Source organism: Cucumis melo, chromosome 12 (assembly GCF_025177605.1).
Source record: "Cucumis melo cultivar AY chromosome 12, USDA_Cmelo_AY_1.0, whole genome shotgun sequence".
Lineage (NCBI taxonomy): Eukaryota > Viridiplantae > Streptophyta > Magnoliopsida > Cucurbitales > Cucurbitaceae > Cucumis > Cucumis melo.
The window spans coordinates 4,027,453-4,055,326 of NC_066868.1; the positions used below are offsets into that span (position 1 = coordinate 4,027,453).

At 37.5% G+C, this 27,874-nt stretch overlaps 1 protein-coding gene across 1 annotated transcript; it reads left to right on the forward strand.

Annotated features, from left to right (window-relative positions):
• The first annotated feature begins 811 nt into the window (after window positions 1-811).
• Window positions 812-27,874, forward strand: LOC103502933 (uncharacterized). Its single transcript, XM_051080276.1, is given in 17 exon segments — window positions 812-1,151; window positions 10,696-11,206; window positions 11,508-11,682; window positions 11,764-11,890; window positions 17,580-17,721; window positions 17,865-17,897; window positions 17,899-18,012; window positions 18,112-18,165; window positions 24,695-24,790; window positions 24,868-24,927; window positions 25,337-25,411; window positions 25,486-25,539; window positions 26,010-26,111; window positions 26,232-26,915; window positions 27,009-27,143; window positions 27,262-27,369; window positions 27,575-27,874. Coding segments are annotated over 16 exon segments (2,475 nt in total). The 5' UTR covers window positions 812-1,151; window positions 10,696-10,843; the 3' UTR covers window positions 27,728-27,874.

Consider the following 27,874-nt stretch of genomic DNA (forward strand, 5'->3'; position numbering starts at 1 on the left):
CAATCATTTACCTTTTCATACGATCGTTTACATTTAGCTACTCAAATGTAAATGCTTTTTTTCAAGATTATTTATACATGATGTTTTATTTTTTTTACAGGATCGTTTACTTTTTTTACAACATCGTTTACATTTGATCTTTTTCAAGATTATGTTTTAATTTTTTTACAGGATCGTTTACTTTTTTTTACAAGATTGTTTACATTTAGCTACTCCAATCTAAATGATTTTTTTCAAGATTCTTTATACACGATTTTTTATTTTTTTTACATGATCGTTTACTTTTTTTACACGATTGTTTACATTTTGCTACTCCAATCTAAATAATTTTTTTTCAAGATTATTTATACATGATTTTTTATTTTTTTTTACATAATCGTTTACTTTTTTACCCGATCATTTACATTTGGCTACTTCAATCTAAATAATTTTTTGTCAAAATTCTTTATACACGATCTCTTAGATTTTGCTATTTTTTTTATACGGTCGTTTAGATTTGGTTATCCAAATTTAAATGACAGTAAAAAAAAAGGAAAGGAAGAAATACGATAAAAAATATTAAATGATAAAAAAAATCAAAACAAAAGAAAGACGATGGAAAGAGAAAAAAAAAAAAAAAGAAGAAAGACCGATGAAAAGAAGAAAGAAATCACTAGAAAGATGAAAGTGTTGGAATATTTAAAAAATTTTGTTATATGAGCATAAATATTTTTGTGTTTTGGTAGATAGTTTTCCAAAATTTTGTCAGTATAATTATTTCATAAAGAAAGAAGTAATTAAATAAAATAAGCCCTAAAATCATCATTTTTATTTATTTCTATTTTTCTCTTTTTCGCTCCGTCACAGTGTGCGGCAGCCCCAGCCACGCCGTCTTTGAAGTCTTCTTCTCCGGCGAGTTTTTCTCCCCTCGGTCGTGCAAGACCTACGGCGGCCAGCAGTGACGGCGGCCTTCCTCTCCGTCGGAGCTCTTCATCACTGACGTTCCAACAACTTTTAGTGCCTTTTTCTCCCTTTTGAAAAGGTTGGACATTTAACCTCGTTCACCAGCCACCATCGATCTGAGAGGTCGTCAGCCACCGGTTTTCGTCTGCTCCGTCGATCATCTCTACTGTTGCACGCCATTGCTGGATCTGTATCAAGGATAAACACCCGTAAGTTTATTTTGGTTGATTCCGTGGTTATTCATGGAAGTTTCGCTTAATACTCGATTCACCCTTTTTTTTAAGGTTGAATTTGAAAATTTGTAAGGGTATGTTTGGGGTGGGGTTTTAGGAGGAAAAGGATTAAGAAATTGGGCCAAACCGTGTTTGGCCCAAGGATTATGATAAAGGGGATTAGGGTTATCCTAATCCCTAAATAACCCTATCTTATCCTATTTTTACTTTTTTACAACTCTACATTACCCTACTCAAACAATCCAATCAAAAATTTATTATTGTTTTTTAAATTACTACAATCATAACTCTTCTCCCAAACACATATTATCATAACACTACTATCATAATCCCTCCTCCAAACACATACCATCATAACACTACCTTTCATATTTTCTCTCCCAAACACATATTACCACAACACTACCAATAATAATCTATTCCTCAAACACATATTATCATAATACTAGAATTATCATAATCCTAGGATTATTATAATCCTTTTCTTCCATAACTCTTTCCTTCCCCCAAACACACCCTAAAGGTTTAGCCTTTGTCTAGCAAGGATATCAAGCAATTGGGTATTTGGTTAAGTTTATTGTTTGAAGTGTGGAAGTAATTTGGTATGAACTACAAATTTCGAGTAAGTGATTTGAGGATTTCTAAAATGAATCTTTTGAATGGAGTTAGGCCTAAAAGTTAAAAATAATATATATGTTTAATGTTGAAAATGTAGTATTGTTTTATGTGGTTTTGGCATAAAACATGTATTAGAGTAGGTTATTAGAGTTGCGTGGATGAGCTTGTTGATTTAGTTAAGTTCGGTATGATGAGTTTAGAAAGGAAAGTATTAAAAATTTTAAGAACTTCGATGACCCTTGGTGGATTGGGGAATTAGCTGGACGGACGGAGAGGTGTATTGGATAAACTTTGTTGGGGTCGACGGAGACTTGGTTGGGTTAGTGAGGTTGACAGAGAGTGTTGATGGCCTTGGATAAGGTCGATGGGGTTGCCATAGAATGTTGGTTGCCTTGGACTCTAAGTTGGGATCAATGTGTCTCGAAGGATTCAACTTTTGAAAATTTTGTGAGTTAAACTTAAGGGTGCGTTTGGGGGAATGGTTGATTTAGGGAAGAATTAGTGTTATGATAAAACTAGTGTTATGTTAAACCTAGTTTTATCATAACCCTTGTTTGGGGAAGGGTTAGGTGGGAAGAGTTAATGGAGATTTTATGATAAAATGTGTTTGGGGAAATGGTTAGGTGGGGAGGATTAATGATAATTTTATGATAAGATGTGTTTGGGGGAAGGGTTAGGTAGGTAGTTTTATGGGAATTTTATGATAAGATGTGTTTGGGGGGAAGGTTTAGGTGGGTAGTATTATGGGGATTTTATGATAAAATGTGTTTGGGGAAGGGTTAGGATGATAGGCTTATGTGGATTTTATGATAAAATTTATTTGGGAAAATTGTTATATGGGTTGGGTTTATAATTTTTTTTATGTGCTATAATATTTTTTAAATTAGATTGTAAATATGATAAAAAAAATTATTGCATACTTTTTTACGAAAGCGTCAAACCCGTCTTATTGCAAATAATTTGTTCTATGTTTAATGTTATTAAATTAGTACAGACAGTTGTCCAATTTAAAATTAATTTCTGAACATATTGTGAAAAATTTATTACAATTCATTTTTTAGAAAGACCAAAAAAATTATTTCGTATTTCTAATCGGCGATAGCGATGTCCTTCTATTTTAAACCTATATAAATAACCATTATAACGCTTTTGGGAAATTGTGACTATTTTCCTTAATTTAAAATAAACATTATGAAGGAAAAAAATAGTTCGGAACAATAGGAAATGCAAAAATAGTCAACATCATACAGAAAAAAAAGGTAAGGAAATAATAAGCAACCCAGGTCCGTAGAAACATAAACTATCTCATAATGTCTCGTAGGAGGACTCTACAAAATCCCTCCCTCCATCCTCAGGCATGCGTACGAACCCCGAAGGTCGTCCATACAAGACAAAACATGCCTTTGCAATAACGCCCTATCCAAACTCGTAAGTTCTGGCATCTCCGCAATATGCGGAAGAATTCCGTGCGCACATGGTTGTCATTTGCAAGGGTGCGTGCAGACCACTCTGCAATTTTCCTGAGGTGCTCGTTTGTTTGGTCGAGCGCCAGATGTATCGCTTCAATATCGAAGTCTTGCTGACTTTCCTTCTTCCTCTTCGATCCACTGGATCCGGTCCTACCCTCTAAAGCGCGGGAAGGTCGGGATGCATGTACACCGTTCTGCGAGAGGTCAATCCCTAGGCTGTACACGGGCGGGAGCTCCTCGTTTCCATCCCCCATATCAAATCTGTCATATCCGCCACCAGGCTCGTTAGACCCGACGTCGGCGAATGTCTCAGTGAATCGACCGGTCGCCCTATCGCGACCGAAGACATATGTAAGTTCGTCGTAATACGGGAATGGTTTGTTCAGGAGTCCCTTCACTGCAGGATGCGACTGCGGGGAAAAAAATATCACGTATGAGTACTGATTGAAAAATTGTTAAGTAAATGTACATTGTGAACGTTGTGTGACATTTATATTATTTCCCTTACCCTAACCCAATTATCAATTAATTCATTCTCCGCAATGATACATTTCTTTTCATCGTTCCACCCAAAGCCACTGCACGCTGGCCCCCGCATTTCGGCAATGGCCTGGAATGTTCGCTTCAGTGTCTTAATTCTACAATCAATTACAGTCGTTGCTCGGACCTGACATCCAGGTAGTTTCTCCGTCGTCATGCGTACCAACTGCGCAAGGTAACCTGGGCGGAACATACCATTATCTGATTTCCATCCCCCCATTGACACCAACTCCATTAAACATTCCACAAGAATTCCCTCCTCCTCCTTCGTCCAGACATGTCTCGGGGCACGATTTGAGGTTGACATACTGAGAATGACAAATCAGAAAAAATACATGGAGTACGTTAGTAATTTCACAATTTAACAGTTAAAAACAAAAGGCATGATAGAAATTCATGGCACGCGTACATTTCATATGCAACACCCGATAGAAATTCAACATTACAGTCGAAAACTTGTAATGTAAAATTGTGTTATCTAAGCGTTACGCAACTGCAAATCAGTGAACATCGATTCGGCTAGTTCGTCGCGCCACTGAGACCACTCGTTTGTTATCTCAATGTAGTGAATGTCTTCTGAAGCGGTGGTCGTCGCGTATGTGGAGTCCCGCTCGTCCACGTTGTCAATGTCCTCGCAATATGTCATTTTTCTGTTGATCAAATTGTGAAGCAAGGCACATACTAGTATGGTGCGACACTGGACTTGCAGGGGATAATACGACTTCCCACGAAGAATGGCCTAACGACCCTTAAGAACACCGAACGCGCGCTCAATGACATTCCTTGCCGAGGAGTGCTTCATGTTGAAGTACTCCTTTGGATTTGTTGGCGCATTTGCAGCACCACGCCACTCTTGCAAATGGTACCGCTGGCCTCTGTACGGGACGAGAAACCCCTCCGCGTTTGGATAACCCGCATCGCACAGATAATAATATCCTGCTATTAAATTATTCGTTTAAGCATTTTGAATAGGTAAGTAGGAAGCGGCAGTGTTTTATTATAAATAAGATATACCCTTTAGCACTTGTAGTCCATTTTCTTATGAAAGGGCATCACGTAGGATCCGCGAGTCTGCTGCGGATCCTTCCCAACCGGCGAGGACATAAACGAAATCCCCTTTCGTGTCACACACCCCTAGAACGTTTGTGGCAATTTCCCCCTTATGCGTTCTGAATGTAGGTCGATCTCCTGCGGAGACGTTGACCTTTATGTACGTCCCGTCTAACGCGCCAAGGCAATTCTGCAGGTTCAAATAAAGACGCTGAAATAAGTGTTTGTACGTAAAGGTCAAATACAGTGAACTTCTATCATGCCCACCTCGAAATACTTCCAACGTTGATCATTGCAGTTGTTTGTTACCGGAGCAGGTTTCTTTATCAACTCCTCGTACAATCGAACCACAGCCAACAATACGATGTTAAAATGTTGAGATACTGTCTCACCAGACCGTACAAATTTCTATTGGATGACGCGGTTCTTCACGTCATGAGCAAGGACGTGCAAAAACATTGTAACCATTTCCTCGACATCGACAATCTCTGTCGACGAAAGACCAGATACAGTCCTAAGTAAGTGGCATAGAATTGCGAATCTTCGCCTGTCCATTCGCGTGCTTTCGCGACACACAAGATCAGACTCGTGTATCATCCGAAAGTACACAAGCTGCCTAATTCTATGCCTTGTATCGTACGGTGTCTGTGGGAGACGCTTATTGTCGTTCATTAGTGCCTCCAACGTTAGGAGCATCTGACGTTGCGCCATTGTGAACACAGTTAAGACTCCAAGAAGGGTTTGTTGATCCATTTGAAATTACCTAAAATGTCTTAAAAAATATTTTAAATTATCAATATTAAGCATAAAGTTACTATAGGAAAACTCCGTAGAACTATTTTTTTTCAAAAAAAATTAAAATGATGCCCACTTGTTTTACATGTCAAGTTTGAAAAAAGAAATTTATTTTTTTTTCTAAAAAATGTTTATTTTTCGTGAAAAATTAGCGAAATTAATACTTTAAAATATAAAATAAATTTTTTATAATTTATTTTAACTTACAACAAAAATTTGTAAAATTATGTGTTATAATTAATGCAATATAATAAAATATGCTACAATTACAACTTTACTATCTCCTTAAGACAAAAAATTTGTTATTTTGTCATTGATTTCGATCTCTCGCTTATGCCTTCTAAAAGACTTATACGTTCTTCTTGCATAAACGAGTACAATTTAATTAACCTAAAAATTGTATTCTCAAGCAAGAGGTTTTTATGTTTGACTATTCCCACTTCTATGCTTTAAACTTAAAAAAAGAAAAGACAAGAGGATGGCAACCCTATCTTCTTCATATTGTTTTCAAAAGTATTTACCATGAAGAACTAAATCGTAGGTTTACTTCCTAATTTTAAGTTTTGACTTTTTGGAGAGTGTTCAATTTTCGATTTGTGCCCTAATAAATTTTAAGTTATATACATTAATAGAATCTTAAGCTTGCAATTTTGTGTTAACCTTAATGTGATTTTAAGTTATATATATCAATGGAATCTTAAGCTTGCAATTCTTCTAAATTTTAAAAATCATAACTCTATGGTGAAATTGATCATTTTGGAGGTTTTGACTTTACAATTACAACCTAAGACAAAAAATTTGACGAATATGATTGTTATCTAATAACAGTAGGGAATTTTTTTTCAACGACTGTGGTTTCGTATTTTCTTACACTAATGTTAGTGCTAGTACTTAAATTATGTACCTGGGATGGTATATTTTAAAATAAAATTTAATGATCGTGCATGTAAAAAAAATAAAACCAAGTTAAAACTTTCTAAGCTTAAAATAAAAACAAAATAATACCAAATTTATTAAATAGTAAAATGTCCATACAAAACATAAATGACAAAATAACAAAATCAAATGTGTGTCTAATAGAAATGAAATTAAATTACACAATTTTAATTGTAACGAATACAAAGAACTACAAATACAATCTTGAATCAACAAACGAATAATCCGTGTACCTCTTAGAAGGATGAGATGACCGTGGACGTTCTGAAAAAAATACAAAAGTTAGGACACAACAAACGTCGAAAAGACGTAAAAACTTTCAAAAGCAGCATAAATGAAGAAATAAAAAACAGAAAAACGAACGATTACATACCTTTTAAGTAGAAGAAAGGACCCGATATGAATATTCGAAAATGTAAGACATTAAAAAAATAACATTCATACGTAAAAATGATTGTTCTAAAATTATATTAAGGAGCCTCAGATTATAGAAATCGGTTCAATAAGTTGAACCAGATTTTATCGTAGTTGAAACATCAATTACGAGGGAAACAAAATAAACAACAAACCATATGAATAGACAAAGTAGAAGGGACAGACGACACGCAGGAGAAGAAATAACATGAATAAGAGTAAGTAAATGTATCTAACAACATTAACAGCATAGAACAAAATAGGAAAGAAAAAAAAATAGGAAAGGTGCACTATATGGAAAGAAACATACATTAGAATAGAAGTAATTTATAAAAAAAACCATAAGACACAACAAGGCAGAAGAATGGTGCACGGATGGACAATGATGCGAATATGGAAAGAAAAAAATTACATACCAATAGAAAGAAGCAAAAGACAGAATAAGGCAGCACTAGAAATCCGAAGATTCGTGGTAAAACAAAAGAGGAAAATATTTGAAAATATGTAATGTACACTAATCTTGAAATAAACATACATTATAAGAGAAGGAACAAAAGAATTACAGAAGACAGAATAAAAAACGAAAGGTGCAGTAATATGGAAAGAAACATACATTAGAATATAAGGAATGTAAGAAAATACCATAACAGAGAACAAAGCAGAAGAAGAGTAACACGGATGGAGAATGATACAAATATGGAAAGAAAAAAATTACATACCAAATAGAAAGAAGCAAAAGACAGAAGAATACAGAAATAGAAATCCCAAGATGCGTGGTAAAACAAAAGAGCAAATGTGAATATATAGGGGTGGATGAGAGAAATTAATATGGATGACCATACCCAAAAAAAGAACAATCTCTGCAAATGACAGTGTAAAAGCAATGAAAAGTAACAAATTTGGTCAAACCCTAACATTGGCAGTAACCTATTTACTACACAAAGGGTACATTGTCATATAGATTGAAGGGACACAACACTTTGGAAAGGGTAGGTTTTGGGCGGTCAATATTTGTCCACATAACAGGAAGACAATAAGAAAATAAAAAAGAAAGTACACCACGACAGTAAATAGAAATCACAACGAAAGGCAGCAATGAATTCACAATTCACACATGAATGGGCCAAAAAGTATGATCCTCACAGAGGCAAAACAAAGAAGAAATGAAGAATTTTTTTTAGAAACAATCCTTGCAAACAATTGAAGACAGTGGAACCGAAATACATGAATAGAAACAGACATATCAAATTTTTTCTAATTCAACCGAAAGGAAGAAGTATGACAAACAAAATTGTACAAAATGAAATAAATAAAGCAAATTCGTTCAAGTATTAGCAAACAAAGGAAAATCCAGTCAGCAACGTTAGTACTCATCATCGGCTATTGAAAATGAATAAACAAAATACAACAACAATAGTTACCTCCCTACCATGCTCCACCCGTACCGATTGCCAGAAAACGGTGTGGGGTGTAGCATCCATCCCAAATCAGGAAGGGAAACGAATCTGCAAGGGCAACCAAGCGGCAAATCGCAAGTGGAGCGGCAAGGGGTCCCCTTCGATTCGACTAAACCCAAACATGGATTACCACGGAGAAGTCCGATCGAAGATGTAAGTGGGGATTCCAGAGGCAAGGAATGGTCCCCGCCGGTCAACGAAACCCCTAAACCTTAAATCGAAAAGTTTTGGAGGCAAGACCTTTCGGCCAAGCCTTCGACAAAGCGTTCGATTTTCGGACAGTGAGAGATAGAGACGGTGAGGAGAGATGTAGAGATCGAAACGGTAAAGTCGAAAGGGGGTTTTCCGGATGAAAGGGGGTTCATTTTTTCCCCAAACATCCGGCCTAAGAAATACGGCCACAACCCACTTCAAATCGGTATCAAACGGAAATAGGGAGAAGAAGAAGAAGCAGGAAGAAGAACTCGGGTATTATACAGTTTTAGATAATCGGAATGGAAGGGAATACGGAAAAGAAGAAGAACGAAGGTGAAGCTAGAAGAACGAACACGAAATCGGTGATGGAAGGGAAAAGATGAATGGACATGCAAAACGGATTGAAGAGATTCGTGAAGACGGATTGAAGAGATTCGTGAACACGGGTTGAAGAACACGGGTTGAGGGAGACAAATCGGCAGAGCACCAAAGGAGAGAGTGGACGTGGTAGAGGGGCAAATCGGGGTTTATGGAAACCCTAAAACTAGGGTTTCATAACCCTAGTACCAAACAGGGGTTAGGGTTAAGTAACCTTAACCCCACAGTCTTAAACCGCCGCCCAAACGCCCCTTAAGTGTTGAGCAAACTCAATAAACTTGATTGGAAATTAAGTATGCATTATATGATGAGTTAAGTCACAGGTTTAGTATGTTCTGGTTGATATTTACTTTTCATGTATAGTGAGCATGTATAATGGTATAATCATTATGCATTTTGCAATGTTTGCTTTTATGTGGCTCTTCAACTGTGGGATGCTTACCAGTTACCAGTACATGTTGTGTACTGAACCGACCAGATTTCGTAGGTTATGAATAATTCAACCTTAGTGATGTTAAAGAGGGGGCTTGAGAAAGATTGACCATTAGTAGTGTCTCTTTTATTTCCAAGTTTATTTTGTTTTAAGAACTTTTGGATGTTGAACTTTGATTTAGATTCGAGTCTATTGTGGTTGGCCTTGAGTTGGGATGCTGTAATAGGATTAGTTGATTTATTTTGTTTGAGATTACCTTTAGTTTGAGTTGGTTAGTTACAGGAATTTTTTTTAAACTTGATTAGAAACTATTTTAGAACATTAGTTTTCTTGATTGGATTTGTAGTTAAAATTGTTTATCAAGTGATTTGTAATGTGTAGTGTTTATAGTTAAACAGTTTTGTTATCGAATTTTTCTAATGCATCATAGTTAGTAGAGTTAGTAACGAGTAAAAATTTTGATAATGTTTCTTAATTTAAAATTGAAACTGGCGTGTATAGAGTTGTTCCTGACCTTTTAGATTGACCCATATTAGGTTGTTAAGTAAGTTGTTAAGTTGTTTAGAGTAAATAGTCTTTCTCAGTTACCACTCCATCACCAGGTTTGTGAATGCTTGTAGGTGATTTGTAAACGTTTAGTGTGTATGTTGCTATATTACTTGATTACTTGATTTGTTGAATTAATTGATTGTATGCTTATGTTTGACTTGCATATTTGCTCAAACTTGGTTGCTAGTAGGCATAGGATGCTCCAATAGTTGACTAGATGGCATGCATTTGTTTTGTGCTTGTAGGTGTGGTGGTAGAATTAGGATGCTACCTTAGAGTTTTAGTGCCTTTAAACTATAATTTGCCATAAGGTTGGTTAAGTTAGTGCTTTTAAATTGTAGTTTCCCTTTTAGAATTAGAGATCACCTAGCAGGTCTTGATTCTTGTCTACCCTTAACAATTTTTAGTTTATAATGAATTTTAGCTTGGAATGTTGTTGTTTGTTATTTTATGATGGAAGGACACTAGTAGCTGGAGAAAGAGAGGCCAGGGCCGTTTTGTAGTATTTTTTGTGTAAATGTGAATGACCAAATGGAATATATATATATATATGTATATATATATGTATGTGTATATATATTTATGTATGTGTATATATATGTATGTATGTGTATATATATGTATTTATTTATTATTATTCTCGTTTATTAATAATTGCATTTTGGAAATTGTGATGGCCTTTGAAGTAATTTGCAACTACAAATAGTGACCATTCAGTAGACCTTCTGCTTCTGCCGTTGCCTGCTGTGCACAGATTTCCCACTCCTCAATTTTGAAAATGCACACTTCGATTGGTTCTAAATTCGTACTTGTAACTAAACCGAATCAGAAGCAATGAATTCAGCTCCTGAGAAGCTAACTTTGCCCTTGCTGCAGTCGAAGATGAAGTGTGACCCTGAAGGGTACGAGTGTGAGTTGGTTCTCCTCTACAACCAATTTAAATCATCCATGGAGCTCTTCAAGCAGCAAGCCTCTATTCACTTCACCTCTGTTGGTGGCATTGGCAGCAACCCTTCCGTGGCAAAGGATCTTAGTGACAGGGCAATGTTTTTGGCTCATGTTACTCATCTTTACCCGAAACATCTTATTGAATTTCCCAAACAGTTGGTGGATTTGCTTAACTCATCTTCAAAGTCGCTCCCTTCGGGTTTATGTTGCCACATAGCACAAGCGCTTATACTTCTTATTAATCGAAAGGTAAAGTTAAAATTTTGTAACCAAATTGGTTTTCATACCATTTTTCTCAAAGGTTGGATAGTTTTCTGCGTTAAATATGGTAATTTAGAAAATTTAACTTCCAAAGAGTTGTATAAGGTCAGATTGAAATTTATGTATAAGCTCATATCGGAAGTGATTTTGCATTGAAAGTACTTAAATGTTCTTAAATTGAATTTAAATCCACATAATCACTCGTTTAAGTTTTTTTATAGTTGTATTTATTTTCCTCTTTGTATTAAGTGAAATTCATTTGTTAATTGCTCTTTGCTTTATTGTTCAGATGGTTGATATTCAGGAAAATCTTGCGTTGTTTGTGGAGTTACAGACCTTAGGTGACCGGACACTAAGAAAATTGGCATTTTCTCACGTTATTCACAGCATTAAAAGAATGAATCAAAAGCATAAAAATGAAGCAAAGAATCGAGCTCTCCAGAAAATTTTGTTTGTATTACTGCAGCTAAAGTATACTTTTCATTTTTTGGGTATAAGAACATTTGGCAGGACTTGGATGCATGGTAAACTTTGACTTCTGATGTAGCAAGAGGATGAAGTGAAAGCCAAGAGATCGCTGATAACTCTATGTGAACTTCATCGAAGAAAGGTGTGGTTTGATGAAAGATCAGCAAATGCTATCTGTACTGCTTGCTTTCATTCATCACCAAGGTGCTGGACTTTATTGATTCAATGATATTCTTTTGGTAACTCTTTTTGAAATGATTATGTTGGGACTCCAATTCTAAAGGTAATTGCTATCTTTATTGATTTACTTTCAGAACAAAGAATAGGATTGATAATGTATCAATCCTAGGTTACAATGTAAATTCTGATCTTCTCTCTATCAGAAGAACTCAGAACATGTCTCACATTTCACTCAAAACATGGCTGAAATGTTCCAGCCAAAAGACAACTGTCTTTATACAATATTCCCGCCCAAAAGACAACTGTCACTCGACCTATTTTCCCGCCCACCGACCTATTTAAATCCCATGTGCTCTTTTAATAACAAAAGTCTACTTCTTCCTTCTACTATACACTTGCTTAATAAGGGGTCTAACATTACTTCCCCTTTTAAATTCACCTTGTCCTCAAGGTGAAAAGTTGGGTACTTTATCTGCATTTCATCATAAGATTCCCAAGAAGCTTCATGCTTAAGCAAACCTCGCACACCAAAACTTCCCACTGCCCAGCCCCGGTCTTGCGATATTCAATAGCTTCTTCCGGATCAGACTTCCACACATAATTCTCATCAACAAACTGAATAGTCGGTTGAGAATCCTCATGCTGTCCCACCATTTTCCTCAGCTGTGACACATGAAATACAGGATGAATTCTGGAATTTTCTGGTAATTGTAGACGATAAGCGACGGGCCCAATCCTCTCTACAATTTTATATGGCCCAAAGGAACGAGGAGTAAGCTTTTCATTCCGTCTACTGCGCACTGTAATCTGTCTATAGGGACGAATACGTAAAAACACATATTCTCCCACAGAAAATTCAACAGCTCTCCTTTTACGATCCGCATACATCTTCATCTGTTCCTGAGCTAAGCGCAAGTGCTCACGCAAAGAAACCAGAACAATATCTCTTTCCTGCAACATTTCTTCAACAGTAGAATTCTTAGATGGTGAACTTCCATAAGACAAAATAGTAGGAGGCTGTCGACCATAAACAACTTGAAATGGAGTCATGCCAATAGAACGTTGAAAGGTGGTATTATACCAATATTCCGTCCAAGGCAACCACTTAGTCCATTCCTTAGGTTTCTCATTACAAAAACACCTCAAGTAAGTTTCCACTCCTTTGTTGACAACCTCAGTTTGGCCATCCGATTGAGGGTGATAGGCTGTACTTTTATTCAGTTTGGTGCCTGATAGACGAAACAATTCGGTCCAAAATTGGCTAAGAAATACCTTGTCTCTATCCGACACAATGGACAAAGGAAATCCGTGCAGTCTTACTATCTCTTTCACGAACATCTCAGCCACCAACTTAGCAGTATACGGGTGTTTCAGGAGTAAAAAATGTCCATATTTACTCAATCTGTCTACCACAACCAAAATCACTTCAAACCCACTTGATTTTGGAAGGCCTTCCACAAAATCCATTGAAATATCACTCCATATAGCTTGAGGAATCTCCAATGGAACTAGTAAACCAGCCGGGGACAGAGCCAATGTCTTACTTCTTTGGCATGTTAAACACTCTTCACATTGTTTTTTAATATCAGCCTTCATCCCCTCCCAATACAACTCAGCTGCTACTCTTTTATAGGTTCTCAAAAATTCAGAATGTCCCCCAACTGCAGAATTATGGAAAGTATCTAAAATTACTGGTATCAAGGAAGATTGCTTTAGAATTACCAGTCGGTTCTTATACATCAGCAAGCCTTTCTGCAGGGAATAGTTGCTCTCATTCAACTCCTCACTCTGCTCAATCTGCCTTATAATCTTCTCATACTTGGGATCTTGAAACACCTCTTTTTTTATTACATCAAAATCAACAGTAATTGGAACAGACAACCCAAACAATTGCACCTCATCTGGTTTTCGAGATAAAGCATCAGCTGCTCTATTTTCAACTCTCGGTTTGTAGACTACTTCAAATGAATAACACAGAAGTTTAGCTATCCATTTCTGATACCGAGGCTGTATAACCGCTCCTCTCTTTCTTATCTTAGTCGAGCTGCTTCGCTCCTTTGATTTCTCCTTCTTAGTCGAGCTGCTTTGCACCTGAATTTATCTACGAGTCCCAAATTCACTAATTAAGCTAATCTGGACCTTTGTTTTTAGTAAAGATCAAAGAGGGGTTTACCGCTCCGTGGGGTCTTCACGGAACAAAAGGATCAGACAAGATTGACTTCAGACATGAGGATTTGAGACATACCACTCCTTCGCTCTCCTCTGATCTAACAAAAATTTAAGTTCCTTCTGATCTGTTTTCACCCTGAATCTTCCTATCAACAAGTAAGGTCGCCATCTTTGGACTGCCAAAACAACAGCCATAAGTTCCCTTTCATAAACCGGTCGGGCTCTGTCCCTCAATGCTAACGTGTGAACTATAATATGCTATTGGTCTTCTGTCTTGTACTAAAACAGCTCCAATCCCATAACCAGATGCATCAGTTTCTATTTCAAATTGCTTAGTAAAATCAGGTAAAGCTAATACCGGTAAGGACATCATTGCAGATTTCAGCAGGTCAAAAGCCAAGGTTGCTTCCTCAGTCCAAATAAACCCTCCTTTCTTTAACAACTGAGTTAATGGAGCAACAATAGTCCCATAATTGCGCACAAAACGTCGATAATATCCTGTCAAGCCTAAGAATCCTCTGGTTTCTTTAACATTCATAGGTTGTGGCCAGTCGGATATAGCTCTAATCTTCTCCGGATCCACTGCCACACCTTCCCCCGAAATCACATGACCCAAATACTCAATTCTTTCCTGTGCAAAATGACACTTCTTCTGATTAGCTTATAATTCATGTTGCCGCAGAATTGCCAACACCTTTCTCATATGTAATACATGATCTTCCTCATTTCTACTATAAACCAATATATCGTCAAAGAAAACCAATACAAACTTCCTGAGGAATGGCTTGAATATATTATTCATCAGGGCTTGAAAAGTAGCCGGTGCATTGGTCAGCTCGAAGGGCATTACTAAAAATTCATAATAACCTTCGTGTGTTCGAAAAGCCGTTTTCTCTACATCCTCATCGGCCATTCTAATTTGATGGTACCCAGACTTCAAATCAATCTTGGAAAACAAAGTTGCTCCACAAAGTTCATCAAATAACTCCTCTACTATCGGAATAGGAAACTTATCCGAAATTGTGGCGTTATTGACTGCACTATAATCTACACAAAAACGCCAGCTCCCATCTTTTTTTTTACCAATAACACTGGGCTAGAATATGGGCTGGTGCTCGGCCTTATTACTCTTGAATTCAACATTTCTTTTACTAACTTCTCCATTTCTTCTTTTTGATGAAAACCATATCGGTATGGGCACACATTAATTGGATTGGTTCCCTCCTTCATATGTATATGGTGTTCTATCTTTCTTCGAGGTGGTAATTTTTCCGGCCACTCAAAAACATCTTGGAACTGTTTGATAACTGAACTGAACGGTCCATTGCTCATAACTTCTGTGTTTAACAAACAGCATTCGTCACCTTCTACAGTTCTCACTTGCAATGATCAACATTCAATCAGAAATCAGGTATCTTTATCTTCCTAGTTTTTCATCATATTTTTTAGATTGATCCTTGCCTTCGTTAGACTAGGATCTCCTTTGATATTCACCTCCTTCCCCTCAGCCACAAAGGACAATGACAAGTTTTTCCAATCTACTGTAGTCACTCCCAAAGAGTACAACCATTGCATTCCCAAAATTACATCAACACCTCCAAGTTCTAAGGGCAGAAAATCCTCTACTATCTTCCAACTTTTCAACTGCACTTCCAGCTTTCCACAAATTCCCTTACCCTGTACAGCAGCCCCAAATCCTAAGATCACTCCATAATGCGAGGTTTCTTTGATGGGTAAGGTTAATTTCTTCGCTAGTTTTTCCGACACAAAGTTGTGTGTCGCTCCACAATCGATCAAAATTATCACTTCCTCTCCAAACAATTTGCCTCTCACCTTCATAGTTCCAGGATCATTTAGTCCCACCATCGAGTTGATTGATAATTCAACCACAGTGGTAATATCCTCATTGACTTCTATGCGGCCCAATTCTTTTACTACTTTTTCTTCTTCAACAATTTCATATTCTTCTCTTCCTTCCGTCACAACAAACATCCTCAACTCTCGTTGTTCTTTCAATCTACATTTATGATTTGCAGAATACTTCTCATTACATCGAAAACACAATCCCTTCTCTTTTCTTGCCTGAAACTCAGCATCGGGTAGTCTTTTATATGTCCCTTCCCTTCGGTTTTCATTTGGACCAAAACTCCTCAATGTAATGGTGCGTATGGGAAATGAAGTATTACTCTTACTCTCCCCTGCTACACCTCCAGAAGCCGTCTTTCCATTACCGCCAATATGCCCCGTCATCTTTCCCCCTGAATATCCACTCAATTTAGCTTCAGTTCTTACTATCTCTCTGTTTTCTACCATCTGGGCTACTTCCATCATCTCTGCCAATCCTTTCGGACGACAGAAAACTACTTCAGATCTCACCCACGGTAATAAACCATTCATAAACGTGTCTTCAATCACTCGTTCAGGCAAATCATTCACTGGTGCTACCATTTTATCAAACAAATTTATATACTCTTCTACTGTACTCTCTTGTTTAATTCTCAGGAATTGCCCGCTAATTGTACCATCCTTATTAGACCGAAAACGAACCAACAGTCTCTCTTTCATATTCGACCAACTGGTAAATTTATCCCTCTCCTCTTGAGATCTATACCAATTTAGTGCCGGACCATCGAAACTAACCGTAGACACTAACATTTTTTTTGACTCAGTTAGTTTATGAATTTGGAAGTACCTCTCTGCTCGAAATAGCCAAGAGTCAGGATCCTCTCCTGTAAAAACGGGCATCTCGATCTTTTTGAACTTGTTTTGGTCATGAAAGTTGTCGTCGCTGTCGATCCTTCGATCGTTTCTATCGGCTCCGAAATTTCGGTCCGAATCAGCCGCCCTACTGGAAGACGCGTCGCTTTCCTTTCCTTTCACCTTTTCAGACTCCTTCGCGGTGGATTCTGTTACTTGTCCACTCATCGTCGACCTCTCCCTCGAACTCGTCTCAATGATCGTGAACAGTAACTGCTGCTGTTTTTCCGACTGAAGTCGCATCAAATCGATGCTCTTCGCAATTTCGTTCAGACTCACCTCAATCGCCGACACCTTGCTCAGTTCCTTCTTCATTCCGGCAATTTCTTGGTCGATACATTCCAATCGTTCTTCAATCCGAGTTTGTACCATACTTCCCCTGTTTTTCGGATCTCAGCTCTGATACCAAAATGTTGGGACTCCAATTCTAAAGGTAATTGCTATCTTTATTGATTTACTTTCAAAACAAAGAATTATCAACAAAGAATAGGATTGATAATGTATCAATCCTAGGTTACAATGTAAATTCTAATCTTCTCTCTACCAGAAGAACTCAGAACATGTCTCACATTTCACTCAAAACATGGCTGAAATGTTCCAGCCAAAAGACAACTGTCTTTATACAATATTCCCGCCCAAAAGACAACTGTCACTCAACCTATTTTCCTGCCCACCGACCTATTTAAATCCCACGTGCTCTTTTAATAACAAAAGTCTACTTCTTCCTTCTACTATACACTTGCTTAATAAGGGGTCTAACAGATTACAATTCGCTTGAGCTCTCTAGGATTATGATTGCCGCCCTATCCTTTCTTCTTGATTATGAGAAGATTGAAGATGGTGAGGATGATAGTGATGAGGAAAGTGGTGAAGATGATGTGGCTTCTCAAACTCCTCAAGTCATTCTTAGTAAGGAATTGGTTTATAAGGTTGGTGAAGGCACAAACTAGAAAATAATACTAAGAATAGTTTTTAACTTATTTGGATGCTTTTTCAAACCTGTCAACCTCGAAAAGTATGAATGCGTTGTAGTTAGTTTAAATCTTTTTGTCATTATGTTTTGGGAATTTAGGCACACAATAAAGGTACATCAGCTAGCAAGAAGAAAAAAAAAGGCAAAACTGGAACGAGTCAGGCATAGTATTAAGAGGCAGCAACGCATGTCATCAGAGAGAAGCAATTCAAGTTATTCTCCACTTAACCATTTGATAGATGCACAGGTTTATTTCTTTCCGCTGTTTTTTTTTTCTCAATTTAGGTTGTATTTGCAGGATTACAATTTGGGGTGATACGATTAAAAATTTTCACTGCATGTGCAGGGGTTTGCAGAAAAGTTGTTCTCTCGACTTTGTGCTTGCAATGAGCGATTTGAGGTGAATATGTTAATTGTGACTGATTAGCATACATAAGTTATCATATTTATTGATTACTTGAAGGGAAAGAGACATATTTCATAATTACATGTGGTTGTGGGGAAATAAAAATGACAAACACCGATTTACTCACTGACACTATTGAGTTCTTGACAAGCACATCATCACGATGCATATAACATATGGTACAAACACATGAGACTTATCACCATGCATATAACATATGGTACAAACACATTATGACATAAATAATCATTGCATACCTATCTTTGCCTATGATATAAGAAAATGGACACTTATCACCATGAAGTTTAAGACAGTCCTTACCATATTAACCTTTTTTTTTTTTCTGTTGTTGGGGTTGGGGTTGGGGTAAAAGGCACTAAAAAAAAAAAAAAAAGAACAATATAAAAGACTAATGAGTAAGCCATCTCCTTTTCTGAGAGGGATCAGAAAAAAGTTCTCCCCAATCTAGGTTAATGGTGAATGTTGTGAAGTTTCTAAAAGTCTTATGTTGGATACTCTGAATTGAGGCCATGAATTTCACAAAAGAATCCCAAATTTGACTCTTTACAACATTCTAGCATTTCGTTCCTTCCAAAGAAAGCAAAGGAAAGTCTTGTTGATGCTAGACCAAAGATGGAACTGTCAGTAGAGAGAACCTCATTAGTCCAGTCTTCCAATATATTGGGGAAAGGACCAACAATGTCCTTTTCCTTCCCATTTAATTGTGAGACATTTGCCATAGTCTATGTAAGGAGTGAAGTGATTTGATGGCCCAGAGTCCATATACCATGATCTGCTATCTGCTACAACTGAAGGAGAGGCATCCATTGAGGTCTTCTTGTTAATTGTTTGTTAGACCCCAATTATCCATCAATACCAAAGGAGGAAGAAAGATGGAAATAAAAACAGAAGTGAAAAATAATAAGGAAAATAGAAAATACGTGGGAGTCGTTGGTTAGGAGGACCACCTGGTTTGTTAGAGTTGGTTACTGTAAGGGGGGACCACGAGAAGGTTATAAGTAGTTCGAAGTGAAAGAAAGGGAGGGGATTTTCATTCTGGAAAAGTAGTAGACGCTGGGCTCTAGAGAGAGTTTCGGTGAGAGATGAATTACATACTGTAATTCATTTGTTTTTCTTTGTTGTTGTAATCAGTAAACGTTTTTTAATTCAATAAAGTGATACATATACCTTGAGGTTTTTGTGTTGGAATTGAGGTTCAACATATTGGTATCAGAGCCAAACCTGGGAAAACCAAAGAAAATGGCAAAGAAACATGAAGAACGGTTTGAAGCATTGGAGCAGGAGGTTTCGGAGATGAAGAAGGATTTACAGAAGTTACCGGCGGTCGAAGAAAAACTATCAACGATCATGAAAACGATAGAACGCTTGAATGTGCAGAACGAAAAGCAACAGCAACAACATCAAGCCTTGATGAAGAACCTGGATCGGTTGAGTACAAAAGCCGATACGCAGCAGCAACAATACCAGGTAATCATGAAATATATGGATAACTTCGTTAATGAAAAATCCACTACGACTTCCGATCAGGAAGGATTTTCGAGTAAAATGAAAGGAATAGCTAATAGTGATGAATCGAATGAGGAAACAAAAAAAGAAGTGAAAGATGAAGAAGATAAGACAGCCGAACGAAGTAAGTTTAAAAAAGTTGAAATGCCTGTGTTTACGGGAAACGATCCAGATTCCTGGTTATTCAGAGCCGATCGGTATTTTCAAATTCACAAGTTAACCGATGCCGAGAAGATGACTGTTTCGATTATAAGCTTTGATGGACCGGCACTCGATTGGTTTCGTTCTCAAGAACAACGCAATAAGTTTGCCGACTGGTCGAATTTAAAAAGCAGGTTGTTGGAGAGATTCCGGTCAATCCGTGAGGGATCCCTATATGGCAGATTTTTCGCGATTAAGCAGACCAGATGGTTGAGGAATATCAGAATTTATTTGATCGACTTGTGGCACCATTATTTGACCTGTCCGATAAGGTTTTAGAGGAGACCTTTATGAATGGGCTTTTTCCCTGGATCCGAGCAGAAGTCGCGTATTCTGAACTAGTGGGCTTGCCGCAAATGATGCGGTTAGCGTTGAAGGCGGAGATCAGGGAGGTTGTTAGGAGAGAAGCCAACCTGTACGGTTATTCGGGAGGACAGTATCTGTACAATCCAGCCAATTATAACAAGCCGAATACAACCGCAATGCCGAACGAAGGAAAGAATAATATTACGGCGCCAATGAGAACGATAACTTTACGGAGCACGGCGAATGGAGAAGCAAAGCGGGAAGGGCCGAGCAAACGATTGTCCGATGCAGAGTTTAAGGCCAAAAGGGAGAAAGGCTTATGCTTGAAATGTGATGAAAAATATTACTTCGGGCATAAATGCAAAGGACCAGAGTTGAGAGAGCTGAGAATGTTTGTGGTGCATGATAACAATGTTGAAGAAGAAATTGTAGAAGAAGAGTGTGAAAAACTGAAGGAGCTGAACATGTTTGAGCTGGACGGGGGAGTTAATGCTGTGGTAGAACTATCCATTAATTCAGTGGTTGGACTGACTAACCCGGGAACTATGAAAGTAAGGGGAAAATTACAAGGAGAAGAGATAGTTGTGTTAATTGACTGCGGAGCAACTTACAACTTCATCTCGGAAAAATTGGTAAATGAAAAGAAGTTGCATACTAAAGAAACTCCCCACTACAGGGTAATCATGGGGTCTGGAACTGCGATAAAAGGAGGGGTGGATGCAATTTTAGGGATGCAATGGCTGTACTCCCTTGGTGTCACCGAGACTGATTGGAGGAATTTGACTATGACTTTTTTCCACGAAGGGTAGAAAATTATCATTAAAGGAGATCCGAGTCTAACGAAAACCCGAGTGGGGCTGAAGTCAATGATGAAAGCGTGGACAGAAGCTGATCAAGGATACTTAGTAGAGTGTAGGGCAATAGAGGGAGGAGTAGTGTTAGCTGAAAAAGAAGAGGAAACAGAGGCCAATGTGATACTTGCTAATGTACAAGATGTGCTGAAGAATTTTGGTGACATTTTTGATTGGCCAGAAACCTTACCTCCAAGAAGGGCAATTGAACATCACATTCATATGAAAACAGGAATAGACCCAGTGAATGTCAGGCTGGTATGCTTTTCAGCAGAAGGCAGAGATGGAGAAATTGGTTGATGAAATGTTGACATTTGGAATTATACAACCAAGCTCCAGCCCCTACTCTAGCCCGATACTACTTGTCAAGAAAAAAGATGGAAGCTGGAGGTTTTGTGTGGACTACCGTACACTTAACAACGTCACAATACCAGATAAGTTTCCTATTCTTGTTATAGAGGAATTATTTGATGAACTTAATGGTGCAAATTTATTTTCAAAAATTGACTTAAAGGCTGGATATCATCAAATAAAAATGCATAGGGAAGATATTGAGAAAACTGCATTTAGAACACACGAGGGACACTATGAATTCTTAGTGATGCCCTTTGGTTTAACAGATGCGCCAGCTACCTTTCAATCTCTTATAAATTCTATTTTTCGATCATATTTGAGGAAATTCGTTTTGGTATTTTTTGATGATATTTTGATTTATAATCGAGGAATGGAGGAGCATATATATCATTTAGAGTTGGTGTTTGAGGTATTACGTGAACATAAGCTTTATGTTAACAAGAAGAAGTGCAGTTTTGCTTTTCAAAGAGTAGAGTATCTTGGCCACATTGTTTCAGGTCAAGGAGTGGAAGCGGATCCGGAGAAAATTAAATCCATTAAACAATGGCCAGTTCCTTCCAACGTGAGAGAATTACGGGGATTTTTGGGGTTGACCGGGTACTATTGAAGATTTGTGCAGAATTACGGCTCTATTGCTGCCCCACTGACTCAATTATTGAAATTGGGAGATTTTAGATGGACTGAGGACAGTCAGACAGCGTTTGATAGATTAAAAGAGGCCATGATGACATTACCAGTTCTGGCATTACCAGATTTTAGCCTTCCATTTGAAGTGGAAACAGATGCCTCAGGCTATGGTGTGGGAGCAGTATTAATGCAAAATAAAAGGCCGATTGCCTTTTTCAGTCACACGTTAGCTTTAAGAGATTGTGCCAAGCCTGTATATGAGAGAGAATTGATGGCAGTAGTTTTAGCAGTCTAGCGTTGGCGGCCATATTTGTTGGGAAGAAGGTTTTTGGTTAAGACCGACCAAAGGTCTCTTAAATTCTTACTGGAACAGCGGGTAATTCAACCACAGTATCAGAAATGGATTGCGAAATTACTAGGATATTCGTTTGAAGTCTTATACAAGCCCGGGTTGGAAAATAGGCGGCTGATGCCTTGTCCCGAGTACCTTCTGCGGTACAACTTAATCAGTTGACAGTCCCAGCCTTAATTGACGTAAAGATCATTCAGGAAGAGGTAGAAAAGGATGATTATCTGAAGCAGATTATAAAAAGAATCAAAGAAGGAGAGGAGGTACAGAAATATACGTTACAGCATGGTATACTTCAATATAAAGGGAGGATAGTTATTGCCAAGAGTTCAACCTTGATTCCCACTATTCTTCATACATACTACGACTCGGTATTTGGGGGACATTCGGGTTTCTTACGTACGTATAAAAGATTAACCGACGAATTATTTTGGCAAGGAATGAAGGGAGATGTACAGAAATATTGTGGAGAATGTACGGTTTGTCAAAGGAATGAATCAGCAGGCTTATTGACGCCATTGGAAATTCCTAGCAGAATTTGGGATGACATTTCAAGGGATTTCATTGAAGGATTACCTAAAGCGGCTGGATTTGAAGTCATCTTAGTGGTAGTGGATCGTTTCAGTAAGTATGGTCATTTTCTAACATTGAAACATCCATTTGATGCCAAGACTGTGGCAGAAGTATTTGTGAAGGAGGTGGTTAGATTGCACGGATTTCCTCAATTGATTGTATCGGATCGGGATAAAATTTTCTTAAGCCACTTTTGGAAGGAACTATTCAGATTGGCTGGCACAAAATTAAATAGAAGTACAGCGTACCATCCTCAAACTGATGGGCAAACTGAGGTGATTAACTGTTCGGTAGAGGCGTACTTGCGTTGTTTTTGCGGGGAAAGGCCAAAAGAATGGATTAAATGGATCCATTGGGTGGAATACTGGTATAACACAACTTATCAGCGGTCACTTGGTGTTTCTCCTTTCCAAGCTGTGTACGGCAGAACACCTCCGCCGTTAGTATTCTATGGAGATCTAAGCACGACTAACTCCACCCTTGATGATCAGCTTAAGCAAAGGGATATCGCTTTAGGAGCGTTGAAAGAACATTTGCGCGTGGCTCGAGACAAAATGAAAACATATGCTGATTTGAAGAGACTTCATGTAGAATTTGAGGAAGGAGATATGGTTTACTTGAAATTAAGACCATATAGACAAGTCTCTATGAGAAAAAGAAGAAATGAGAAGTTGTCACCGAAGTATTTTGGATCGTATAAAGTCCTTAAGAAAATAGGAACTGTTGCCTATAGGCTGGAGTTGCCGCCAACAACAACTATTCACCCGGTATTTCATATTTCTCAACTGAAAAGGGCTTTTGGAGACTGTCAAAACCCACAAGAATTGGCTCCTTATATGACAGAAACCCATGAATGGTTAGCTGTTCCTGATGAAGCCTTTGGTTACCAGAAAAACGACAAAGGAGAATGGGAGGTATTGATGAGTTGGAAAGGACTACCGCCTCATGAAGCTACGTGGGAGAAATATGATGATTTTCAGCAGTCATTTCCAGATTACCACCTCGAGGACAAGGTGAAACTTGATGGAGAATGTAATGTTAGACCCCCAATTATCCATCAATACCAAAGGAGGAAGAAAGATGGAAATAAAAACAGAAGTGAAAAATAATAAGGAAAATAGGAAATACGTGGGAGTTGTTGGTTAGGAGGACCACCTGGTCTGTTAGAGTTGGTTACTGTAAGGGGGGACCACGAGAAGGTTATAGGTAGTTAGAAGAGAGAGAAAGGGAGGGGATTTTCATTTTTGGAAAAGTAGCAGACGCTGGGCTCTAGAGAGAGTTTCGGTGAGGGAGATGAATTACATACTGTAATTCATTTGTTTTTCTTTGTTATTGTAATCAGTAAACGTTTTTTAATTCAATAAAGTGATACATACCCCTTGAGGTTTTTGTGTTGGAATTGAGGTCCAACATTGTTCTTAGTTTCTGGAATTATATTTTGATCTGTAATTGTTGTCGACCATCTGTTGCTCAACAAATAGTAGTCTATATTTCTCTGTAATTTTCCATATTATATCAATATAAACGAACACCTCTGTGGTGTCCACTTATTTCATTTTTCATGCAATCTTTCATTTCCTTACTTGTCTATTACAATTTGATGTCTGGCTTCTAAACATGTTAGAATAGTGAGAAATTCTGATTCAATGAACACTATGGTTGGTGCCTTAAAGCTTTGTATTGATTTGTTTAATTATGATGTTTTTAGAATTAAATAATTTTATTTAAATTTCAGGTTAAGATGATGATGCTGAAAGTTATTGCTAGAGCAGTTGGGCTTCACCGCCTGATTTTGTTAAACTTCTACCCTTTCCTTCAGAAGTATGTTCAGGTATGTAATGTTGTTTTGACTTGTCGAATGTGGCAACTCCTTTAACATGTAATTAATGTTTGGGTTTATTCATGAAGCCTCATCAACGTGATATCACAGATTTGCTTGCAGCAGCAGTTCAGGCCTGTCATGATATGGTATGCTATTTTTTATGTTCAAATTCCTATGACCCATTTTATAAAGACTATTTTTAATCTTTTGAAAATTATGCTTGTTTCTGCCCTGTCTTTTTGTTATAATTTTCATTTCTCTTACCTGAATATTTGAATTTTTAGTCAAATTCTAAAAACAAAACAAACTTTTAAACCCATCTTTTTTACTTTATAAAACTTGGCTTAGCTTTTGAAGACAACCTTAAGAGGTGGATGACAAACAAACCACATTTGCAGAAGTAGCATCTTAAGCCTGATTTTCAAAAACAACAAAGTTTAGCTTACATTACAATCTTACAATTGGAAAGTTTATGTTGAATTTGTTTTATTTTTCTGTGGCCAACTCTGATGATTGACTCCCTGTTAGTAATTTTAGCCTTTTTCTTCGTTTCAGGTTCCTCCTGATGCAGTTGAACCTTTGTTCAAGCAGATTGTAAATCAATTTGTACATGATCGTTCACGAACAGAGGTGCTTGTATGATTGGTGATGTTTTATCTTGTGCCTATCTACTTTGACTCAAAGGTCTACTTTTTCTTTTTCAGGCTATTGCGGTTGGACTCAATGTAGTAAGGGAGATATGTATGCAAATGCCTTTGGTAACTATCATTATTTGCCATTTGCACTATGGTATTCAAATGTTATATTATCTGGATTTCATGTGTTGACCTGTATTATTTTTTAAAGGAAACCCCATATATCTGATTTATGCAAATATTATAGAAGAGAGTGGGCATAAACCCAAAATCCCAAAAATGAAGCTACAGAAAAGAAATTGCGTTTAATATTTAGACTTAGTTTATTTTGATGAAATAAAATTGGTTTTAAAGAATTTTCTGAGATAAGATATTAGACCTTTCCTATGTTCTAATATATACTGAAACTGGAGGTAGATTAAATTACACATTTTCTTTACTGTAGAATTCTATCGTGTGTTTTATATGGTGCCGGCATTATGCATATGGTGCAACAAGTACCGCAATTATGCATATGGTGCAATTTTTTTGGGACTTGGTATAAACTTAATTGTTATTGTGTATTCTTGTATTCTTGTATTCTTGCCAACTAGTTAATGACCGAAGATTTGTTACAAGATCTTGCATTGTACAAGAAATCACATGAGAAGGCAATTTCAATAGCTGCACGATCACTTATTGGATTATTTAGAGAGGTATGCATAGGCTTGGTCTCCTTTTTCTTTTAATTTTATTTCAGCTTCCTGTTTCTTTTCTATTTTTTTCTTTTCATTTTTATAATTATATCCAAGAAGTGACAACTTCTTTGTCTGTAGTATTGTCCATCTTTGCTGGCTAAGAAGGATCGTGGGCGCCCTATTGATCCAAAGGCAAGACCTAAAGCATATGGGGAGGTAGCTGTAGCATCCAATATTCCTGGTATCGAGTTATTACGCGAAGCTGATGGTGACAATAGTGATGACAACGACGGTGATGAAAACAGTGAGGCTGTAGCAAGTGGATCTGCTGATGACCTTGATCAAGTGGTTGATTCCATAGCAAGTGGATCTGAGGATGGTGACCTCAATCAAGTGGTTGATTCCAGTGATGCTGATGATAATCGAATGTCCAGTGACGAGGAGGAATTGACAGATGCGGATTCAGCACCTGAAGTTGATTCTGATGAAGGTACAGATGATGAAGATGTCAATGATTCTAGTGGGATGGAATCGGGGGAAGATGAGGAGCTTGAGGATAGTAGTGAGGAACAAGACACGGAGTATAAAAGTGTGGCTATGTCAGATGAGATTGTTGAGACTGGTTCCTTGGAGGCCACAACTAGTTCTCAAGATTCTAAGCCGAAGAAAAGAAAACATTCTGATTTTGACCAACAACTTGTTACTGCCGATTCAAGCCTTCGAGTATTGAAGAGACTAGCAAGCACAGCTGTGGAAAAATCATCAGAACCAACCGATGGCATTCTTTCCAATGAAGATTTTCAAAGGATCAAGGATTTAAAGGTAACCACGATTGTGCAACTTTACAGGCTTTGTAACATCTTCTTTTCAAGTAGAAATTCATCCCAACCAGTTATAATTTTGGGTAATTATTAGGCAAAGAAAGATGCGAAGAGTGCTTTGACTCAACATGGTTTGTTGAGAAATTCCTCAGACGCCAAGCGGACAGCTTCTAAGGTTCCAAATACCGATGAATTAAGTAAAAAGCGAGTGGATCCCGCCAAACTCGAGGTGCGATTCTAGTTTACTGGATATTTGTACTGTTCTGCTTGCAAATTCTGATTTATGTGATTCTCGAACTATGAAAGCTTCGACTTGATTTATTGAACTTGAGTGGATGTGGTGTTAGGTTCATATCCGGAGAAGGGTAACCAAGGAAGAAAAATTAGCATTAGTTAAGGCTGGGAGAGAGGATAGAGGAAAGTACCAAGCACGTGCTGCCGTCAAACAAAAGAAGGTTTGTGTTTTGATATTCTCGATATGTTCTTCCATATCTTGTATCCTCTCCCATTCATTAAAAGAAGCTTTATGATAATGAAATGGATCAATAGAATTTACTTGCAAGCTAACTTTTAGCAATATGTTACTTTGTTTATTCATGTGTTACTCTATGCCATGTTATTAGCTGACCGTTTTTTGTTTATTGTTATTATAACTACAAGACTGGAGGCTTAAGCAATCGGCAGAAAGAACACAAGAAGGCGATGCCGTTAGCTGCGAAACGATCTAAAGTTGCAAAATTTCGACTTGACAAGAAGAAGAAGAATCAACGTTCAGGCAAACAGTTTACAGGGAAGAAAGCCTGGAAGCAGTGAGACTGAGGAGACAACCAATTTTGATTAAATTATTTGCTTTTGTTTTATTTTATTTTTGGAGAATGGAATGGCAAATTTTGTTCAATTGTATTGCCCTCATCCAACTGCTCTCTTATTATTATTATGATTATTATTATTATCCATTCA